The following is a 19377-nucleotide window of genomic DNA, read 5'->3' as shown; positions in this document are numbered from 1 at the left end:
CTATAAATCTACCCTAAGGAAATAATCAGAAATGTAGATGAGAAATTATGCATAAAGATGTTTATCCTCAATTTGTAGACAATAATAAATTAGATTGAAATTGAGTATAAACATTAGAAAGTGCATTAACACTAGACTTAACCCTGGGTTTTATCAAATCCTGATGCCTTCACTTATTAGATGTGTGACCTTTGGCCAGTTTGCTAACTTTGCCAGGCTTCATGCTCTTTATCTCTAAAATGGAGATTCTCAACAGCAGTACTACTGACATTTTAGACAGGATAATTCTTTGTGAGGAGGGCTGTTCCATGCCTTATAGGGTGTTTAGTAGCATCTCTGGCCTATACCCACTAGATAGTAGCACTCCCAACCCAGTTGTGACAATCAAATATGTCTTTAGAGATTGCTAAATGTCTCTAGTTGAGAACCCTTGCCTTCTTGTATTGTTGTGAAAATAAAGTGAGCTAATTTAAAGATACTTAGTGGTGAAGAGAAAGAGATAAACAATTTTTTGAATGGGAAGCAAAAGTAGAAAAAAGAAAAGCTTATATATGTATTATATATACATACTAAATATTATGTGTGCATACATATAATATATACATAAATATGTGCATATATATTATATATACATAAATATTCACATATACCATATTATATACATATATATGTTATATATTATATATGGATACATATAATGTGTGTATATATTATATGTAGATACATATGTATTATGTATGTATATATAATACATACAAACACATGTATTTTTCTCTTCTGCCTATATATGTGTGTGTGTGTGTGTGTGTGCATGTATTCGTTGGAAGAAGAGAAAAAGTCAGTAGAAAGAGAGAGACTAAAGTCCAAGAGCATGGAAATAAAGAAATAACTAATAGAGCAAAGTCCTAAATATATGCTGAAGGGATGGTCAGAACCACTGCCTGACCCGGGAGTGCACAGAGAAAGAGTGATGAAACAGCAGCTCTGAGGGCTTTCCTTTCTATAATAAACTTGTTATCCCTATTTTGAAAAAAAAATTAAAATATAAGTAGTTCATTCTTTTTCCCATGGTATAAAATGTGTTGACAGCTGAGAGTTAAGCTTAATCAGATTTAAAGAATACATATTGAAAAACAAAGCTAGTAATTTATTCTATTAGCACATTATTGTGCATAGCCCTAAAGAATGAGGAGTGTAAATAGTCTAGCAATGTAAAAATTTCAGTGTATGTTGGAGAACTGGTTACAGTAACTTGAAGTGAGTCAATCATGCTGACTGGGTTAATGGCTAAAGATTTCAGAGTTATTCCTCCTCTCAATGCCACTATCTTTTCCTCCTCCTTTCCTACATTTCCCCTGATTTTCCTTCCTTTGCTCTGCCACCTACTCTAGCCCTTCAAAACTATGCCTACATTTGTAGTTTCCAACTCATTTATTCCATCATTTATCTTCATTTATTGAGTCATTTCAAAATATTTACTACCTATTATGGTAGGTAGTAAATAAATAGGACAACCTATTCAAGTACTAGGGATATAATAAGCTAACAAAACTTATACAAAAAGTATAAATTTTGCTATGTAACAAAACTTATTATACAAGAAGAAGTTTTGTTATATAGCAAAACTTATATAACAGAAAGGGTACGGTGTTTTCACAGAGTCTGAAGTACAATTACGAAGACAGACAATAAACCAATAAATAATAAACCAATAAATGTAACAGAGAGTAGAATATCACTCAAATTACCAACATAGAAAATCCTGTTTTCTGCCAAATCTGTGCCTAATATTCTCTGACTGGTACGAAAACTTTCAATACTGTGCTTTAGTTTTCTTTTTGTTTTTCGGGGGGCAGTGTTGTTTTGCTCTTTGGGAGGTCTTCTTATTTGTTAAGCAGTTGTATACAATATCTTCATTAAAGACCTCTTCCTAGACCACAACCACCATGCCATCTCTTATAATTCAATAGAATTCAAGCTAAAATTTGGATGTTTACCACTCTCAGATGTGATATTTGTATTCTCTTTTCCTCCTTTTTAACTTCAGTTTTATTTTGGATTCAGGGGGTAAATGTGCAGGTTTGTTACATAGTATATTATGTGATGCTGAGGTTTGGGGTACAAATGATCCTGTCACCCAGGTAATGAGCATAGTGCCCAACAGGTAATTTTTCAGTCCACGTCCCCTCTTTCCCTCCCCTCTCCAGTAGTCCCCAGTGTCTATTGCTCTCTTCTCTATATCCATGTGTACTCAGTGTTTAGCTCCCACTTATAAGTGGGAACATGTGATATTTGGATTTCTATTTCTGTGTTAATTTGATTAGGATAAGAGCCTCCATCTGCATCCTTGTTGCTGCAAAGGACATGATGCCGCTCTTTTTCTATGGCTGCATATTATTCCATGGCATATATGGATAAAGAAAATGTGGTATGCCATTTATGGGCACCTAGGTTGATTCCGTATCTTCTTTCTATTTGTGAATAGTGCTGCAATGAACATATGAAAGCATGTGTCTTATATTCTATAAATGATATTATGCATTTTAGGCTTTTTATACCTCCATAATTCATCATAATTACAACCCTCTCAGCACTTCACATGAATTGGAAATGTAAAATTTTTAATAGCTTTCATAAGACTTGGCTTCTATCATTGATTTCAGTAATTTTGTCACATTTGAAGAAAATCAAAGTATAAAACTTTATGCTTTTGTTCCTGAAAAACTCTACCTCTAAATGGGCTGAAATTGATGTGGTAGCTGTATCTTTGAGTCTAGCTTCAACTCTCTTATCTATATAAAAGTGACTTTAAAAAAATCTTGTTTGGCAGACCCTGGTCAAAAAAGTTTCTGTTTGACAATCCATGAGTCAAGTTATTGGGCCACATGGAAAGGAAAGAATTATGATTTTAAGGTTGGAAAATTAGAAAAGTTTCTCTTGATAAAGACTCAGATTTTAACTGTTCCTTAATGAGTCTATTTTTGTATCTTGTTCTCATGCTCAAATACAGAAATATTTTACTTTTTTATGTTTTAGTGGAATTCCAATTTTGAAATAGGCTTTTAGAGGAAGCACATAAAAGTTACCCAAATTTATAAAAATTAGTTTTCTTTATTTAATGAAAGACATATGTTTCCAAAAAAGTGTGGGTAAAGGCAATTCTTTGTAACATGCACAGTCCTTGACCAAGTAGGCAAGCCCAAGTATGAAAATCTGTTTGGTTATTGTCATACTTCCTAAGTCAAACTTTTCATATGAAGCAGTTACTACTGAAACATGATGGAAAGTGTGGACTGCACGTAGCCAGAGTCTGCAGACTGAACAGATTCCAATTCTTCATCCAATCCTAAGTGAATTGAGATCCGTTAATGAAGGACACAGGTCCAAATCTTCATAGGCTGTTTGGGGATAGGAGTATCTTGTATACTTATTTTAAGTAAGATCAGGGTTTATCAACTTTGACACTATTGACACATTTGATGGGATAATTCTTTGTTGTAGAGAATGTCCTGTGCATCAAAGGATGTTGAGCGTCACCTCTGGCTTCAACCCACTAAATGCCAGTTCTAACTCCCCAGTCTGACAATCAAAAATGTCTTCAGACATTACCAGAAGTTCCCTGGAGAGAAAAGTCACCCCTGGTTGAGAATCACTGGTCTATGTGGAAATAATATATAGACAGTCTCCAATTTATGATGCCTCCACTTAAAATTTTTTGACTTTAAGATGGTGTAAAAGTGATATCCATTCAGTACACTCTCCTACTTACAATGGGTTTGTTGGGCAGTAACTGCATCATAAGTCAAGGTGCATCTATATATCTTTTCAGTTTCTTACCTGAGAGGTTAATTGCAGTGATAGAAATATTTCAAAAAGCTGATCCTTTCTTAACGCTCTATTTTGCTCTTTGATCTTTAGTTAAAAATTTTATTTTTGGCCTAATCCCTAGAAGTGTCACCAGTTCTCTTTAAAGTCCTTGTGATACAAAATGAGAAAATTTATGATACTAATGGCTAATTACTTGAAAGAAGAAAATTAAAATGTCTCAATCAGAACTTTTCTTCAATTCATAGTCAATAATATTTTATGTTGAAGAATGTGTGTTGTCATTATGCAAAGTTGGTCTTTAATATCCTTTTGTTTCACAGTTAGATATCCCTAAACAATATTAGCCTATTCTAATTTAGGGATAACTCAGTTAGTTGGGATGCAACTGAATGTATTTTCTAAACCCTTATTTAAATACTATTTTTTTTTACAACTTTGTTTACCAGATTCTGCAAATTCCAATAATTTAAAAAAATCGTTTTTACCTCTGAATTAAGATAATATGCATCAAGTTGAGGCATGACAAACAAAATGAAAATGCTTTAGAAAAAAACTATAGTTTTAAGTTAAAATGTGCTAGTTCTTTGCTTATAGTTTCCTTAAAAAAATAGGGTCCTACATAAGTGACTTATTTTTGGTTTTGTTCTGGGATATTTGTCTGCCTGCTCCATCTATTCAGATTGCTTAATTTTAATGTGCAGGTGTATGGCTTCTATGCAATTATAATCATTACTAACTGGGTCTAGGCATATGCTCACCTGGTCTTCTAGCTTCCTACAAGTGCCTCATACTCACTTGTTCAGTCTACTTAAATGTTGCTGCTCCCCCTCCACCTTCTCCCACACACTTTTAGTATAACAATTTTTTCTTATTAGATTTCCAATTAATAATACATGGATGCAGTAACAAATAAATTAACAAATGAGTGTCTAAAAAATTCACAATAATCCCGAATTCTTCAAACCCATTTTTATGCCTGTTTATATGCTCACATAAATACAGAAACACTTGTACACATACACATACACAAACATACACACACACCCCTGTTTGTTTTCAGCCTGTTTTGCTGGTTTCTCGTCTTCTAATATATTTTTAAGGGATAGATATTTTGTCCTCAGCTCTCTGTTTTCAGTTTCTGGACTTTCTTCCTACGTGCCAAGATTTTAAATACCTAACAACTTCTAAATCTCTGTCTGCAAACACCTTCCTTGAACTCTAGATTTACATATGTAATTGCCTAGAAGATGTCGCCATTTGGATAGTGAGATAGTCATCCAAATATCTGGTTCTCCTTCAAGGCACTTAGTAGGATTGTAATTCCTGTCCATTTGAATTTAGGTGTAGCCATGTGGCTTGCCTTAGACAATGAAAGGAGTATGGAAATAACATGTTACTTTCAGTTTGAAGCATTAACAGCCAGTGTGTGATTCTCTACTCATTCATTTTGTCTGCCGTAGTGATAGGCAATAATCCTACTGGCCTGGGTCCTGTAGTGAGAATAACAAAGAGAAAAGTCCCAGCTGGCTGGGCACAGTGGCTCACGCCTGTAATCCTAGCACTTTGGGAGGCCAAGGTGGGCGATTGCCTGAGCTCAGGAGTTCAAGACTAGCCTGGACAACACAGTGAAATCCCATCTGTATTAAAATACAAAACATTAGCTGTGTGTGGCATCGTGCGTCTGTAGTCCCAGCTAATCAGGATGCGAGGCAGGAGAATTGCTTTACCTCAGAAGGCAGAGGTTGCAGTGAGCTGAACTCACACTACTGTACTCCAGCCTCAGTGACAGAGTGAGACTCCGTCTCCAGAAAAAAGTGAAAAAGAAGAGCCCCAGCCAACTTGATGATGAATGTTTAGATGAATATGCAGCTTGAGCAAGAAATAAATCTTGTAGTTTGAGGCTACTGAGATTTGAGGAGTTGTTTGTTACAGCATTATAGCTTACTCTATCCTGACTAGAAACTCATGTGTACTAGGCATCCCAAACTTTAGCATGGTTAAAACTAAATGTTCCATTCCACTTTCTCCTTTCCTTACTTTACTAAATGGCACTAACACATACCCCTTGTCTAAGACCCAATAATCTTTTTTTTTTTTATTTTGCCCTTTCTCTCATTTTTTCATATCAAATCCATCAGTAATTCAAAAGATTGGCTCTACAAAATACATACTGAATTCAACTGCTTCCCACTATTTCCACTGCTGTGGCCCTAACCCAAGCCATCATCATCTCTCTCCTGAACTGACACAGCAGCCTTCTGACTTGCCATCTAAACACCACTTCCCCGTTTTTTCTTTCCTTATTAATTTGTAAGAACCCATTAAACTTTGACAATAATAAAACAGTAACTTTTTTTCTGTTATATGTATTCAAAATGTTTTCTTTAATTTTAATTTGTTTCTAAACCCTGTTTATTCTTTAGAGTCAGATGAAGTCACTGGCTTTTACTACTATCAGCCTTAATCTCTTTGTGCATAAATACACTACATAGGAATCAGACCCTTTATACCCCTAAGCGTTTCTGCTCTTGTTTCACTGGAGGTGTCTGGTGGGATGCCTAGCAAACGTATACTAAGTGCTGCTCATGGGTGAAACCAAAAGAAATTGTTTTTCCTAAAGGGAGCATTTCTTAGTGGGACTCTAACTCTGATCTTGGTATTTCAATTGTCATCCTGCTTTTCAACATTAAGAGTATACATTTAATTATATAAATAAATGCGTTCAAGGCAAATGAATTGACTTTTAAATTTAAATTTTACATAATTATTCTGCTAGCCTAATATTATATGTTATCTTTAAACCTCAATGAGATTTTTAAAACAGCAGAAAAATCAAGAGCCAGAAATTAGGTCATGAAATGGCTCATTGATAATCTTAAGACAGTATGCAGTATTTGTACATTACACACAACACAGACATAGTAGGCAACAGTGCTGACAGGTAGGAAAGTGGAAATTAAGGGAGAACGATTGGTCCAGGAAGATGGGGAGGCTTCATCTCATGGAATTTGAGCATTTGAAAGAAAGACACGATTGAAAGCAATAGGTAATGAATGAGGGAATGTGAGCATTTGGAGACTCCTAACATGGTCCTTCAACAATATGCAATTCAGTGAGGAAAAAACATATTTGCACAGGCAGAGTAAAGGGAAAAGAAGTAACAAAATCTGTATAATCACAATAAAAATAATCATAATAAACCTGATTACATAATTATGTCAAGCTTGTAGAGTCTCAGACGCTTAGTTTCCACTTTAAAGTTAATTTCCACACGTATCTTTGACATTCATATAAAAGTTAATCGATCTTCTTTTAAAGTTTAATCTATTTCTTTTATGGTACCTATTTCTCCTCCTAGATACTCTGTTTTCACCATTTTATACTTTTCTTTCTGTCTCACCATCTTCCATTTAAGTATCTTCCTCTTTTTCATATTTTTGTGTATTTCAAAACTTTTTTTTGAAAGTTATACAAAAGATGGTTATCACATAAAAATTAGAAAACAACACAGGATCACAAATTAAAATGGCCTGTGCTGTTAAAATTTTGGCGTAAATTCTGCACCAGAATTTCTTTATTTTTAAAATTTCAACTTTTATTTTAGATACATGGGGTATATGTGCAGGTTTGTTACATGGATGTTTTGTACCCTGGTAGTGAGCGTAGTACACAACAGGTAGTTTTCTATGTGCAAACTATATGTATATATCTCATCCGATGTAAAATTTTTTAAGTAAAATGGAATTATGCTACCTATGGCATGCACAATATTTCGTTAATTTATTATGAAAATTTCTCTCTCTCTATATATATATCTTTATATTTTTAAAGATAAAAATGCTTTGCTTCATAGCATTTTGTTGAATTAATATACCATATTCTATTCAACCATTTTCTATGATGGATATTAATGCTGTTTTAAAACATTGGTAATTAAGAACAATGTTTCAAAATCATCTTTGAACAAATTTCTTTGAACAATTATGGAATCATTTGATAAAAATAAACTTTGAAGAGTGGAATTGTTGAGCCATAAGGTTTGAACCTAACCAAGGCATTTAATGCAGATTCTCAAGCTGGCCTCCAGGGAGGCTACACACAGAGTCGGCAACAAGTGTAGTATACAAGGAGGACTGCTTCCTCATTACCACCTACCACACGACCTTCTTTCTCATATCTCCTTATCTGGAAGCCCAATCATGATGTTTGGCTGGCTGTTTTAATTTACACTTCTTGGTTCCTGGTGAAATTGAACCTTTTTGTCATATATTAATTAGTGCTTTTGCAGGGGCTGGGAGGGCTTCTAAATGAATGCTCTATTGATTTGGCCCCCTTCCTTTTTTCCAAGTAGGTAGTGTTCTTTGCTTTGTTTTGCTTTTTTGTTTTAGCTTTTTAAATAAACTGAATAGGAATAATTCTACTCTGAGAATATTCAATCCTTTGTTATATATGCTTCAAGTATTTTACTAGTTTGTCCTTTGCCTTTTAACTCTACTGTCGTATACAAAACCTTTAAATTTGTATGTAGTTTAAGCTTTCTTATTTTTCTTTTGCTATTTTTTAATTCATTAATTTTTACTTAATGAATTTCTTTCTTTCATCAGGCTGCAGTTGCTCTCTTTCCAATCTTCTAATTTTATTGACTTCCATTAAACAAATAATTCATTTTCAAATTAATTTTTCTCTTTGTATAGTATTGGTTGTATCCTGTATAGTGTTTTCACTATTATTATATTCCAAATAGTCTGTAAGTTAAATAGTAATTTCCATTGGATCTATTTTAGAATGTATTTTTTCACTTGTAAATAGATAGGTTTTTACATTTAAAATTTTCTATACAGCTCTAGTTTTCTGTATTTTACCAGACATTCAATATTTATATATCCTTTAAATATGCACGTATATATCTTTTGAATCTAACTTATTTCTTATACCATTCATATCCTTTTTTATCTTGGTTTTTGCTCAGTTGATCTGCCAAAGATAGATAGAAGGCTTTTAAACCCTCCCTACTGTAATGATTCTGAGTCACTTTACCATACACTACCATCACCACATTAACATTAAAAACAAAAACACAAATTCTTACTTTTTAATACAAATACTCTGTAAGGGTTTAAATTTCAAACAATGCTTATCACAAGGTAATGTTTAAAATCAGCCAGGCACGATGAGTCACACCTGTAATCCCAGCACTTTGGGAGGCTGAGGCAGGAGGATTGCTTGAGCCCAGGAGTCCAAGACCAGCCTGGGCAACATAGTGAGACCCTGTCTCTATAAATAAATAAATAAATAAATAAATAAATAAATAAATAAATGCAACTTCATGATAACATGTTTTCTTTTTGTTTAACTTTTATTTTAGGCTCGGGGGTAGATATGCAGGTTTGTTATACAGGTTAATTGCATGTCACAGGGTTTGGTGTGCAGATTATTTCATCACCCAGGTAATAACCATAGTACCTGATAGGAAATTTTTTGATCTTCTCCCTCCTCTCACACTCTACTCTCAAGTAGGCCCTGGTGTCTGTTGCTCCCTTCTTTGTGTCCATGTGATCTTAATGTTCAGCTCCCACTTACAAGTGAGAACATATTGTATTTTGTATTTGGTTTTCTGTTCCTGCATTAATTCACTTAGAATAATGGCCTCCAGCTCCATCCATATTGCTGTGAAGGACGTGATCTCATTCTTTTTTGTGGCTGCATACTATTCCATGGTGCATATGTGCCACATTTTCTTTATCCAGATATCATGCTTTCAAAACAGGTATGAATGACTTCTGTTTTGGAGCAGTGTTAAACCAGTTCCATTAAAAATATCATGAAGCATGCAGAAAGGAGATGTCTACAATACCGGGGTGTGACAATATGTGAGAGCAAATATGTCGAAATAGCTATGAAGTCCTAAATATTATTTCCTATTAACTAGAGAGACATCACTTCATTTTCGACCCAACAGAGAAAATAAAAATATATAAACAAGCCCTAATGACCCTATCACCTACTATAAGCTTTCTAAGTAGCAGCAGATCAATTCTTGCTTCTCTACAGAGTCTATTTAGCATGATCAATACATCTGGGAACATAATATAGATTCCAATTTGCTTCTAGAAGTTTTCTACCCTCAATTAAACTGTCCCTTCTGCCAACAGGTTACTATTAAAGTGAGGAGATTCAAAAATAAGGCTTTAACAATGCTCTTTTAAGGTTGATTTGCCAAAAACAGAAGCAAAGGTTTATTGATGATGCAATGATTGAGAGACAATTTTTTTTTTTATATTCACATGGAACTAAAATAACACTTCGAGGCTAGGGAATTTTCATCCTTTCTTTTAACTCTAATGATGTCCTTATTGGGTTATGCATAAATTTAGTCAACCAGGTGGCGGGGGTGGGGGCTGTTCCTTAGACCCCAGGGCATGTATTGGCTAAACTTTCCTGAGAAAATCAGGGAAAGCACAAACATTATTGAAATAAAATAATTGAACTGACCATACCTAAATTGCTTAGAGTGTTCTGACTTTTGGTCATGCATTTTAAATAATACAAAGAAAATGTACAATGTGACACTGTATTCTCTGCTCGTTTCATTCACCATGATTATAACACACATCATCAGAAAGACATTTTCACACTGTGAGGATGAGTTTTCAGTGGCTATCTATATTCTCTCACACACGACCAAGGACAATAATTTAGGAGTTGAGGGTTTGGTGTAAAGAGGCATAACTAATTAATATGGATTTAATATCTGTGCTCTTCAATATATATATACTTTGGTACCATTTGATTTGGTAAATTTTATCTTTGCAAATGAGTGCTAGAATCCAATGGATCACCAAAATAATCACTCCCAGTGATAACCACTTTTCCTACGAATGAAGGCTGACCTTGTCCACTGGCCTTGCTGAACGTGTTAGGAAATCACTAGACAAAGTGTTCCTTAAATGTTGTAAAAACAGTTCTTCATCTGATTTTCCTTTCATTCTTCTTTTCCTAAATATCAAGGCCCTCCGATGTGTATAAAATTTTTGCTTTTAGCCTAACTAGAATTTAATTAGTAATTTTAAAGTTCTGTTTTAGCATGTTTCTGTTCTATTTCTTCTTTAAAATGATCCTTCTCTCTAAGCAATACAGTCAGCCTTAAATTCTGTGGGGGAAAATATAAGAGTCCTTTAGTTTAACAATACTGAAGTTAAGTGATTATACATTTCTTTTTTAAAAGCAACAAAAGATTCATAAGGCACAAGGTTACATGTGGCTTTTCCTTGTAACCTGAAACTTTCTGAAGCATTGATTTCTGAATCTAGGATTCGTTTTAGTTTTCATTTGTGTATCTATACCAACATCATTAAAAAATTTTAGGGCTTTTGGTATATTTTTATTCCTTACATGTTAAGATTTTTTCTACCTTTAACTTGCCTAATTTAGTATCAAAAATATTTAATTGAAACTCCAAGTATTTAATAAAAAATTAAATTAAAAGTCTATTAAATATCTAAAATTGTCCACCAAGAGAAGCCATCACATTCAAGAAGGAAATCAAATGGCTTGTCTCTAAGACACAACATGGAGATTAATTCTTTACCTAAGGTTTCCATTCTGAAAATAACATTCTGATTTACATTTGTACTCAAGAAACAAGTTTAAAAAACAAAATAACCTCCCTTTTTCTGTATATATTTGTTCACATTCCCAGAGCTGACTCAGGGTGTCCTGGATTCTGGTCTTTCTAGTGAAGACATTGACTTGGAATCTGTGGTCCAGGGAAGCCCATCTTAGGAGGAGATAGACTCTACCCTGAGCAATTTAGGAAGTCACTATGCCAACAGGAAAACATTTTCAAAGGGAAAAATAAGTAATAGGCCTGGAAGGAAAATTTTTCCTGAGCAACTGTGATCTCCTCACAAAAGGAAAATTTGCTTTTCAAGGAGAAATAACAACATACATATGATTGTACAGGAAGAATGTGAACCTAGATGTTTTGTTCCATCAAGCATTCATAATGTGAATCTAAATGCACATCTACTGTAGAAGTTAGTTTTCTTGGAGTTTAGAGGATTAGCTCCCTAACTTTAAATATAGTTTAAAGATGAATGAAGCAGATCAATTTGGCTGTCATTGAGAAAACAAACAGCAGGATTGTTCCATATACCCCAGGTTATATGTATGTGTGCACATGTGTGTGCACTACACTTCATGTATGTGGAAAGATGAATCTATCCTGCTCATCTAAAAAAACATTAGTTTGAGCAGACCTCATTTTATTTAGAGTCTGTTTAATAGCAATAAATAATAAAATACCATGCACTAGATAAACAATTAGCCTTTGCAAGTCTAAAATGAGTCACACTTTACAGCTGGCTCACGTATATGGCAGGCAACAATTCAGGTATGTTGCCTTGGGGACAACTCAGAACAAGCATTCCAGCATGGGAGGAAAAAGGAATCTCATATTCTCCTTTTGAAGAATCCAGATCTATACTCCGGAGACAGCACAGCTTGTATTCCAGTGTTTTCCATTTATACTGAAATTCTAAGCTACAGGAAAATAACATGCAGATGTGCTGTTTGTGATTTGAAGAGTGTGTGTGTGTGTGTGTGTTTGTGTGTGCCAGAGTCTATGGTCAGTATAATGATATTTAAAAAGTATAAGCATTATATTTTCCACAAACTATCACTTATTCATAACAATTAAAAGTAAGGCATGGGGCAATAAATACCAGCACCTCCAAAGTACTCACTCTTTAATTCAAAATCAGAACAGTAAGTGCTTGTATCTTTGATACCCTTCAACTAACATTAGCCCTCTAACTAGCACCCAAAGCTGTCCTCACAGCACACGCGCAAGTGTTCAGCTACAGATGGTAACTGAGGGCACCTGGAGAACCTGAAGAGCCTTCTGCATCATCCTAGGGAAACCCTTAATGAACCGTAATTTAAAATTTTTGAATTTTCTCATTGTATTTAGTGACTCGAAAATCAGTAAACTGTATTAAACTGAATATTTTATCCAGAAAAACTTAATCAAATAGGACACAACAAATGGATGGCTTCTGGTAAGGAGAAGTGGGTTTGTGTGTGTGTGTGGGGGGGGGGATAAATTTTACAAACATTCTTAACTCATCAGTGAATCCACTAGTGAAAGAGACAAATCCTAAATGCTTCTTGAGTGGTCTGAGAGTTAGCACCTCCCCCAAATGTCAACAGCTGGCTCCCTGGTCTTCAGCATGCACAGGCTCCCTATTAGTGCACTCACAATTAGTCCAGGGTACTTTTTAAAGTTTTGTTTTGTTTTGCTTGCAAATAAGAAATGCAGCACAGGCCGGGCACGGTGGCTCACGCCTGTAATCCCAGCACTTTGGGAGGCCGAGGCGGGTGGATCATGAGGTCGGGAGATGGAGACTATCCTGGCAAACATGGTGAAACCTCGTCTCTACTAAAAGTACAAAAAATTATCAGGGCATGGTGACAGGCGCCTTTAGTCCCAGCTACTCGGGAGGCTGAGGCAGGAGAATGGCGTGAACCTGGGAGGTGGAGCTTGCAGTGAGCCAAGATTGCGCCACTGCACTCCAGCCTGGGTGACAGAGCGAGACGCTGTCTCAAAAAAAAAAAAAAAGAAGAAGAAGAAAAAGAAATGCAGAAAAAGAAATTTCAGACAGAGACTCGGTGCAATACAAATGACCAGGATTAGACATACGCACTATTCAATAATTGAAATATATTTTATGGTATAAGAACTAAAAATATTGTTTTTATATTTTTTCCAAATGTCTTTTCAAAGAGTGGTAGTTATAAATATCAGCCATTACTTTGTGGAAGAAATCTTTAATCAATTTCAAAAGTTACCTGCTGTTTTTAAAATTCATACTAGAAGTCGGCTGAGTTCACCTCTTTGCTCCTTCACAAATGCCTGTCTTGTGCTTTTCTGGTAATACTTTAACTTTATTAAATGTTATTACTTGGGTTATAAGCAGTTATATCAAGATATAAATTTATAAAGCAACACATTTTCAATACCAACCATCTATGTCAACTTATCCCATAATAGCACATTCCATCAAATTAAACTGCAAAAGATTTCCCACATTTGTTTTACATTCTATATGTATGGCTTACGAACAGAAATTTTAATGAATTCCAGCTGGTTTGAATATGCCGGCCAACTCTTATATAACAGATTCTTTTCAATTCTTATTGTATTCAATGAGGCCCATTTTAAGTGGGCCACCTGGTAGGATGAAGCACTAATATATCTCCATAGAAAAAATGAGAAAACAAATCACCCAGCTAAATGTCAGACCATCTTCTCAAACTACATTACTATTATATTTCTAATATAAGTGAGAAATAGTTCTAATCTTTTGGAAAAGTTGAATTAAAATTTAAACAAACTAGCAACTCTATAAACTATTAAATTGCTCATCGATCTATATGACAATATTAGAATAATTTCCACCATTCCTGTGTGTCGCCTGGTTTCACAAAGCTATCATACACATTTCGGCCACCCCCTGCATTCCCCATACCCGCCTGCTTCCATCCAGCTGGAAGACATCAAGGGCACAGAAGCCAAGTGAAATGTTGACCCCACCCTCCTCCATCCATTTTAAGGCACCTTCAAAGCCAGAACACTGATCTAGTTCAGTTTCGTCAACAAAGCCAGCCATACTGCTATTTAAGACTCCAGTTTGGGGTTTTTGTAACTGCACATTAACATAAGAGCTTTGAGTTTTAGTCAAAAACTTCAGCTGCACTGAATTTCATCAGATTGCTCTACCCTTTCTGCAGAAGAGTCCTCATTATTAAATCTTCAAAATCCTTGCTCTCAGTGTGGGAGCTCTTTCCTTATAATGTCAACCTCTCTGAACTCGCCAATAACCAACCCTGAAGGATAGAACGCTTCCCTTCCCAAAAGTCAAAACAGAACAGCCATTATGGTAGTGCAAATGCACATTTTCCCCTAAATTTGCACACCCCATATAATTAATGCACTGTAACAGATGACAGTCATTCCAGCATGCACAGCAACACTATTGTCAAGACATGCAGGAGCGGAGCAGGGGCTGGGGGCACAGAAGAGCTGCAAGAAGACAAATAACTTACTTTGTTGTTCCCCTGTGTGTGTAGCCGCAAGGAAAAGAAAGAGAAATATGTTAAACAGAAATTTATTTTAAATTTATGAGGGTTTTTTTCTTCTTTCTCTGGATATTAAAAAAAAAAAATGATGAGGTTTTTCTTGCTAGAGTGAAATCAAAGCAAATGATTTCACTATTCACTGACATCTCATACATACACATACAGCATCCGGAGCTCATGGACAAGTCAGAGAATCCACATAGGTTACATGAAATCATACGTTTATAACAGCAGAAAATTATGACAGTTCCCCCTTTCTTTCTATTTGGAATACTTGGGGTATGGGAATGTGGCCAGAAAGAATTGGTTAGAATCAGTAATAAGTGAACTGTTAGCATGAAAGGCAGAGCATTTTGTGTGCCGGCTTGCCCTTTCCTGACAGCTCCTCCTCCAACATGCCAAGCAGTGGAAAATTTCATCAGCCAGTGCATTTTTAAACAAACACTGCATCCTTGGTTTCAAAGAAGGTGGAAAAAAGAAAAAAAAAAAAAAAAGAAGGAAAAGAGAGCAGAGGAAAGGAGTGGGTGGTTCTGGGGAGACAGGGTAAGCAGACCAAGTTACGACCTCCATCTGGACCATTCCTTTATTTTGTAAATTATGAGTTTTGCCTTAGGTTGGCATGGGAAGCAAGGACTGTATAGTGGGGATGCTGCCAAAACAAACATGAGTCCACACTCAAGAAATGGGTCTGGAAAGGTTAGTCACAAAAATGTAGTCATTTCTAAAAGCGACTCTCTGGGTAAAGACACAGAACCGCGAGCAGCAGGCGGCAGGGCAAATGGCTCTCCTGTTTCAACCCTGAGCTGCAAGAGTATGATTTATATCAAACAATTTAACTCACATATGGCCTAAAAAAATAAGACGGTGATTCATTACTCCCGGGGCAGCCCGAGTCCTCACAAGGTCAGATCCTGTGGGGGAGACGTGATGGGATATGGGCCGGGAACAGATCTGAACTCTTCTCACAAGGGGCCCAGAAGGAATTTCTCGCTGAGACACAGGGTGGAAGAGAGCTGTGAGTAAAGTGTGTGCATCTGCGGAGATCTAGAACCGGGTGGAGTCACAGGTCTGGCTGCAGATCTGGCATTTAGTTTTAAGTTGAGGATGCAGAGGGGGAAATAATATATACAGATATTTTCTGGAGAGCAATAAGGTAATGATCCCAGGAGAGTATGTTTTCTGGAGAACAATGCCAATTCATGATCTAGGGAAATGCCCAATCCAGGGACCATCATATTTAATAAAGAAAACATAAATTTAAAGACACCGATAAAATAGTGAAGAGAAGTTTCTTGGCATTGTGAGTTGCCATGATATAACCGTTAACACACTGGCTTATCTGAGACATAAATAATGGCATAAGAATGAATGAAGGGAAAAAAAGAGTCCTTTTTAAAAATGATGTCAACTGTTCAATAAGGCAATAAAGATCCCCACCAGGAATTTTACCAGGAATAAAAGTCTATTTTAGAGAATAATGGGACCCTGGTTCTCCAAAGAAGTGCAATATTGCTGAAAATACCTCAAACAGATGGAGTTTATTGCATTCCACAGGAGTGCAGCTTTTGATCTACCAAATAAGTTTCAGGAGTTCAACCAAGTATTTTTGCACATTAGGGAATGACTGGCTTCCCCACTCGATGGCAGATGGTTCTGTTTGTAGTGGCAACAATGATGTCACAGAGTAGGAGGCCTTAATCCTTAAATACAAGAAACACACAAGCGGAGGACGTGGTGTGGCTTGGCCATTTCTTGTTTCATTCAATCATTTCCCAACTGTCTATTCTGAGAGAGGCGTAACAGTCATGAATGGTGAAATGTAAATGCTTTATAATTCCCTTCAGTACTCTGTGTGGCAGCAATTTATGTTTAGATCCCTGAAAGCACTTCATTGAAGAAAAACTAAGACTTCAGAATTGGTCATGCAGCTCTTCTAAGTTCTGCTAAAAATGCTAAGAACAAAGTTATGTGTTGGGTGCTAAGTACCGGGCATTTTAAGTCTTGTATTATTAGACTGCTGAAAAAATGCAAATGAGGGGTCATCACCACTTTAATAAATATGTATGCAGGTCTGTGGCCATTCCTCTTCTTCTCCTACAATAATGTCGAGACTTTTTCTCCTGTTATTTGACACAGAGAAAAATTCACTTTCAGAGTTTGTCCAAGAGGAATTTCTGAAGTTTCAAAAGGACTGCATTGTAAAGTGGTTTCAATCTGCAAAGCAGACCTAAGAGCATGAGTTATGGCTGGGAGAGTCCTGAGTTCAGAAGGAATAGTGAAGTTCCAGGGTGATTCACTTCCTGCCATCATTTTTAATCTCTTAAGAAAAATACACGATAGGGGAAGATCACTTATATATACAGCTAATAAAACCTCTTTAAAAGCTCTGAGGTGTCAGACTTAGTAAATATGCAAAACTGGATTTGCACCAAATTTGTTTCCGGGACATTGTTTCAGATTTCCTACCAGTAGGCGGGCAACTGAGAGCAGGCTTGTGAATTCTCAGCTCCCGACAGCCTCTCTGCTCACTCCTGACTGACTGATGGAGGCTGGCCTGTCCCCACAGAGTGCATGAGATCTCCCTTTAAACAACTCAGCTTGCTTAGCCAATAGATGGGAAATTCTCCTTCACACACCCAAATCCCATTGATAGTTTCCTAAGAGAAGGGAAGTAATACTTAATTGGGAATTACAGCTTCATGGACACAATGATTTTAAATAATAAAAAGATCATTGTTCCACTCCCACTTATGAGTAAGAACATGCAGTGTTTGGTTTTCTGTTGCTGTGTTAGTTTGCTGAGAATGAAGGTTTCCAGCTTCATCCATGTCCCTGCAAACAACACAAACTCATCCTTTTTTATGGCTGCATAGTATTCCATGGTGTTTATGTGCCACATTTTCTTTATCCAGTCTATCATTGATAGGCATTTGGGTTGGTCCCAAGTCTTTGCTCTTGTGAACAATGTTGCAATAAACATACGTGTACATGTGTCTTTATAGTAGAATTATTTATAATCCTTTGGGTATATGTCCAGTAATGGGATTGCTGGGTCAAATAGTATTTCTGGTTCTAGATCCTTGAGGAATTGCCACACTATCTTCTACAATGGTTGAACTAATTTACACTCCCATCAACAGTGTAAACAAGGAGGGCAACATCACACACTGGGGCCTATCGGGGGGTGGAGGGCTGGGGGGGGATAGCATTAGGAGAAATACCTAATGTAGATGACTAGTTGATGGGTACAGCAAATCACCACGGCACATATATACCTATGTAACAAACCCGCACGTTCTGCACATGTATCCCAGAACTTAAAGTGTAATAAATAAATAAATAAAGGCTATGAGACATTGAATACATTCACCCAGTTGAAGGCACTGAACTAGTTGTGATGCAGAAGAACCTCCATTTAATCCTATAAAATCACTCTGAGGAAGGCATTAGGTTGAGTTTAGAGAAGAATCAACAATTGGAAGGTTAAGTAAGTTGCCTGAGCCACATGGCTAGTAAATGGCGGGCTAAGGCTTCAACTGTGAGTGGATTTGACTGGAAGTCTACCTCATTCCATGGCACACATTATGTTTCAAGGAATTTAAATTTGGGATTCTTTCATGTTTTATATAATTTAAATATTGTAAGCCAACAAAACTGTGCCAGAAAAGTCAGTTGTTTGTTATATCATGTTCTTTAGATATTCAATCAAATTCATTTATTTATAATCACATATGTAGGAAAAATGTATGTACATGTGTCAATAAAATAATCCTTTAAAAGTTGTCTAATCGTAGCCTCTTACTACTGATACACACACACACACACACACACAATACAGATTGATTATATTTCAGTTTCATCAGTGAAAATAACTGTTAATGAATTACATTAGAGACATCTTTACTTTGAAACTGGATAACGTCCTACATATTTTCTTAATGATATCAAATTTTACAATGATTGTAATTTCAATTTAGTGACCATAGAAAATAGAAATGGAAAAAATAAAATTCTGCTAAATCCAAATTCAGATTTAAATACAATTTTAAAATACTGTGGCTGCTCAGAAATATCAGGTGACTGGTAGAATGCTAAATCTGTGGCTTAGAGGAAGTTATGTGTAAATTTACAGGGCAAGTCAGTAGCCTGAATCCAGGACTCCTCATTTAGAGCCATAGATGCCACTGCTCAGACAAAAATTCTACATTTTGCTTTGGATCCAGAAAGGTGAGAGAGAGTAAAAGTAATTAGAAAATCCATATGGAAAAATAGTAGGGCTGTTGTATTTTATAGATATCCACTGTAGTTCTTATCATATTGTAGAGCATTTATTTGCATCTTTCTCTTTCACTACGCTTAGAATTCCTATTAAGTAGGAATTTCATCTTTTTAATCTTTGAATCTGTAGAG

At 35.8% G+C, this 19377-nt stretch overlaps 1 protein-coding gene across 8 annotated transcripts in view; it reads right to left on the bottom strand.

The window, feature by feature from the left end:
- The window catches only part of DNM3 (dynamin 3), a 589217-nt gene that overhangs the window by 82883 nt on the left and 486957 nt on the right, over window positions 1-19377 (bottom strand). For 4 of the 8 annotated variants that reach the window (XM_033200233.1, XM_033200230.1, XM_033200232.1 and 1 more), the window contains one exon: window positions 14935-14946. The exons of the other annotated variants lie outside the window; for them this stretch is intronic. In XM_033200233.1, coding sequence (XP_033056124.1) covers window positions 14935-14946 — 12 coding nt within the window. The remainder of the gene's footprint in view (window positions 1-14934; window positions 14947-19377) is intronic. 8 annotated transcript variants of the gene reach the window in all.

The sequence above is a fragment of the Trachypithecus francoisi genome, unplaced genomic scaffold, assembly GCF_009764315.1.
Source record: "Trachypithecus francoisi isolate TF-2019V2 unplaced genomic scaffold, Tfra_2.0 Lachesis_group5, whole genome shotgun sequence".
Classification (NCBI taxonomy): Eukaryota; Metazoa; Chordata; class Mammalia; order Primates; family Cercopithecidae; genus Trachypithecus; species Trachypithecus francoisi.
The sequence above is the reverse complement of the archived record's forward strand: the minus strand, read 5'-3'. Positions and strand labels throughout refer to the sequence as shown.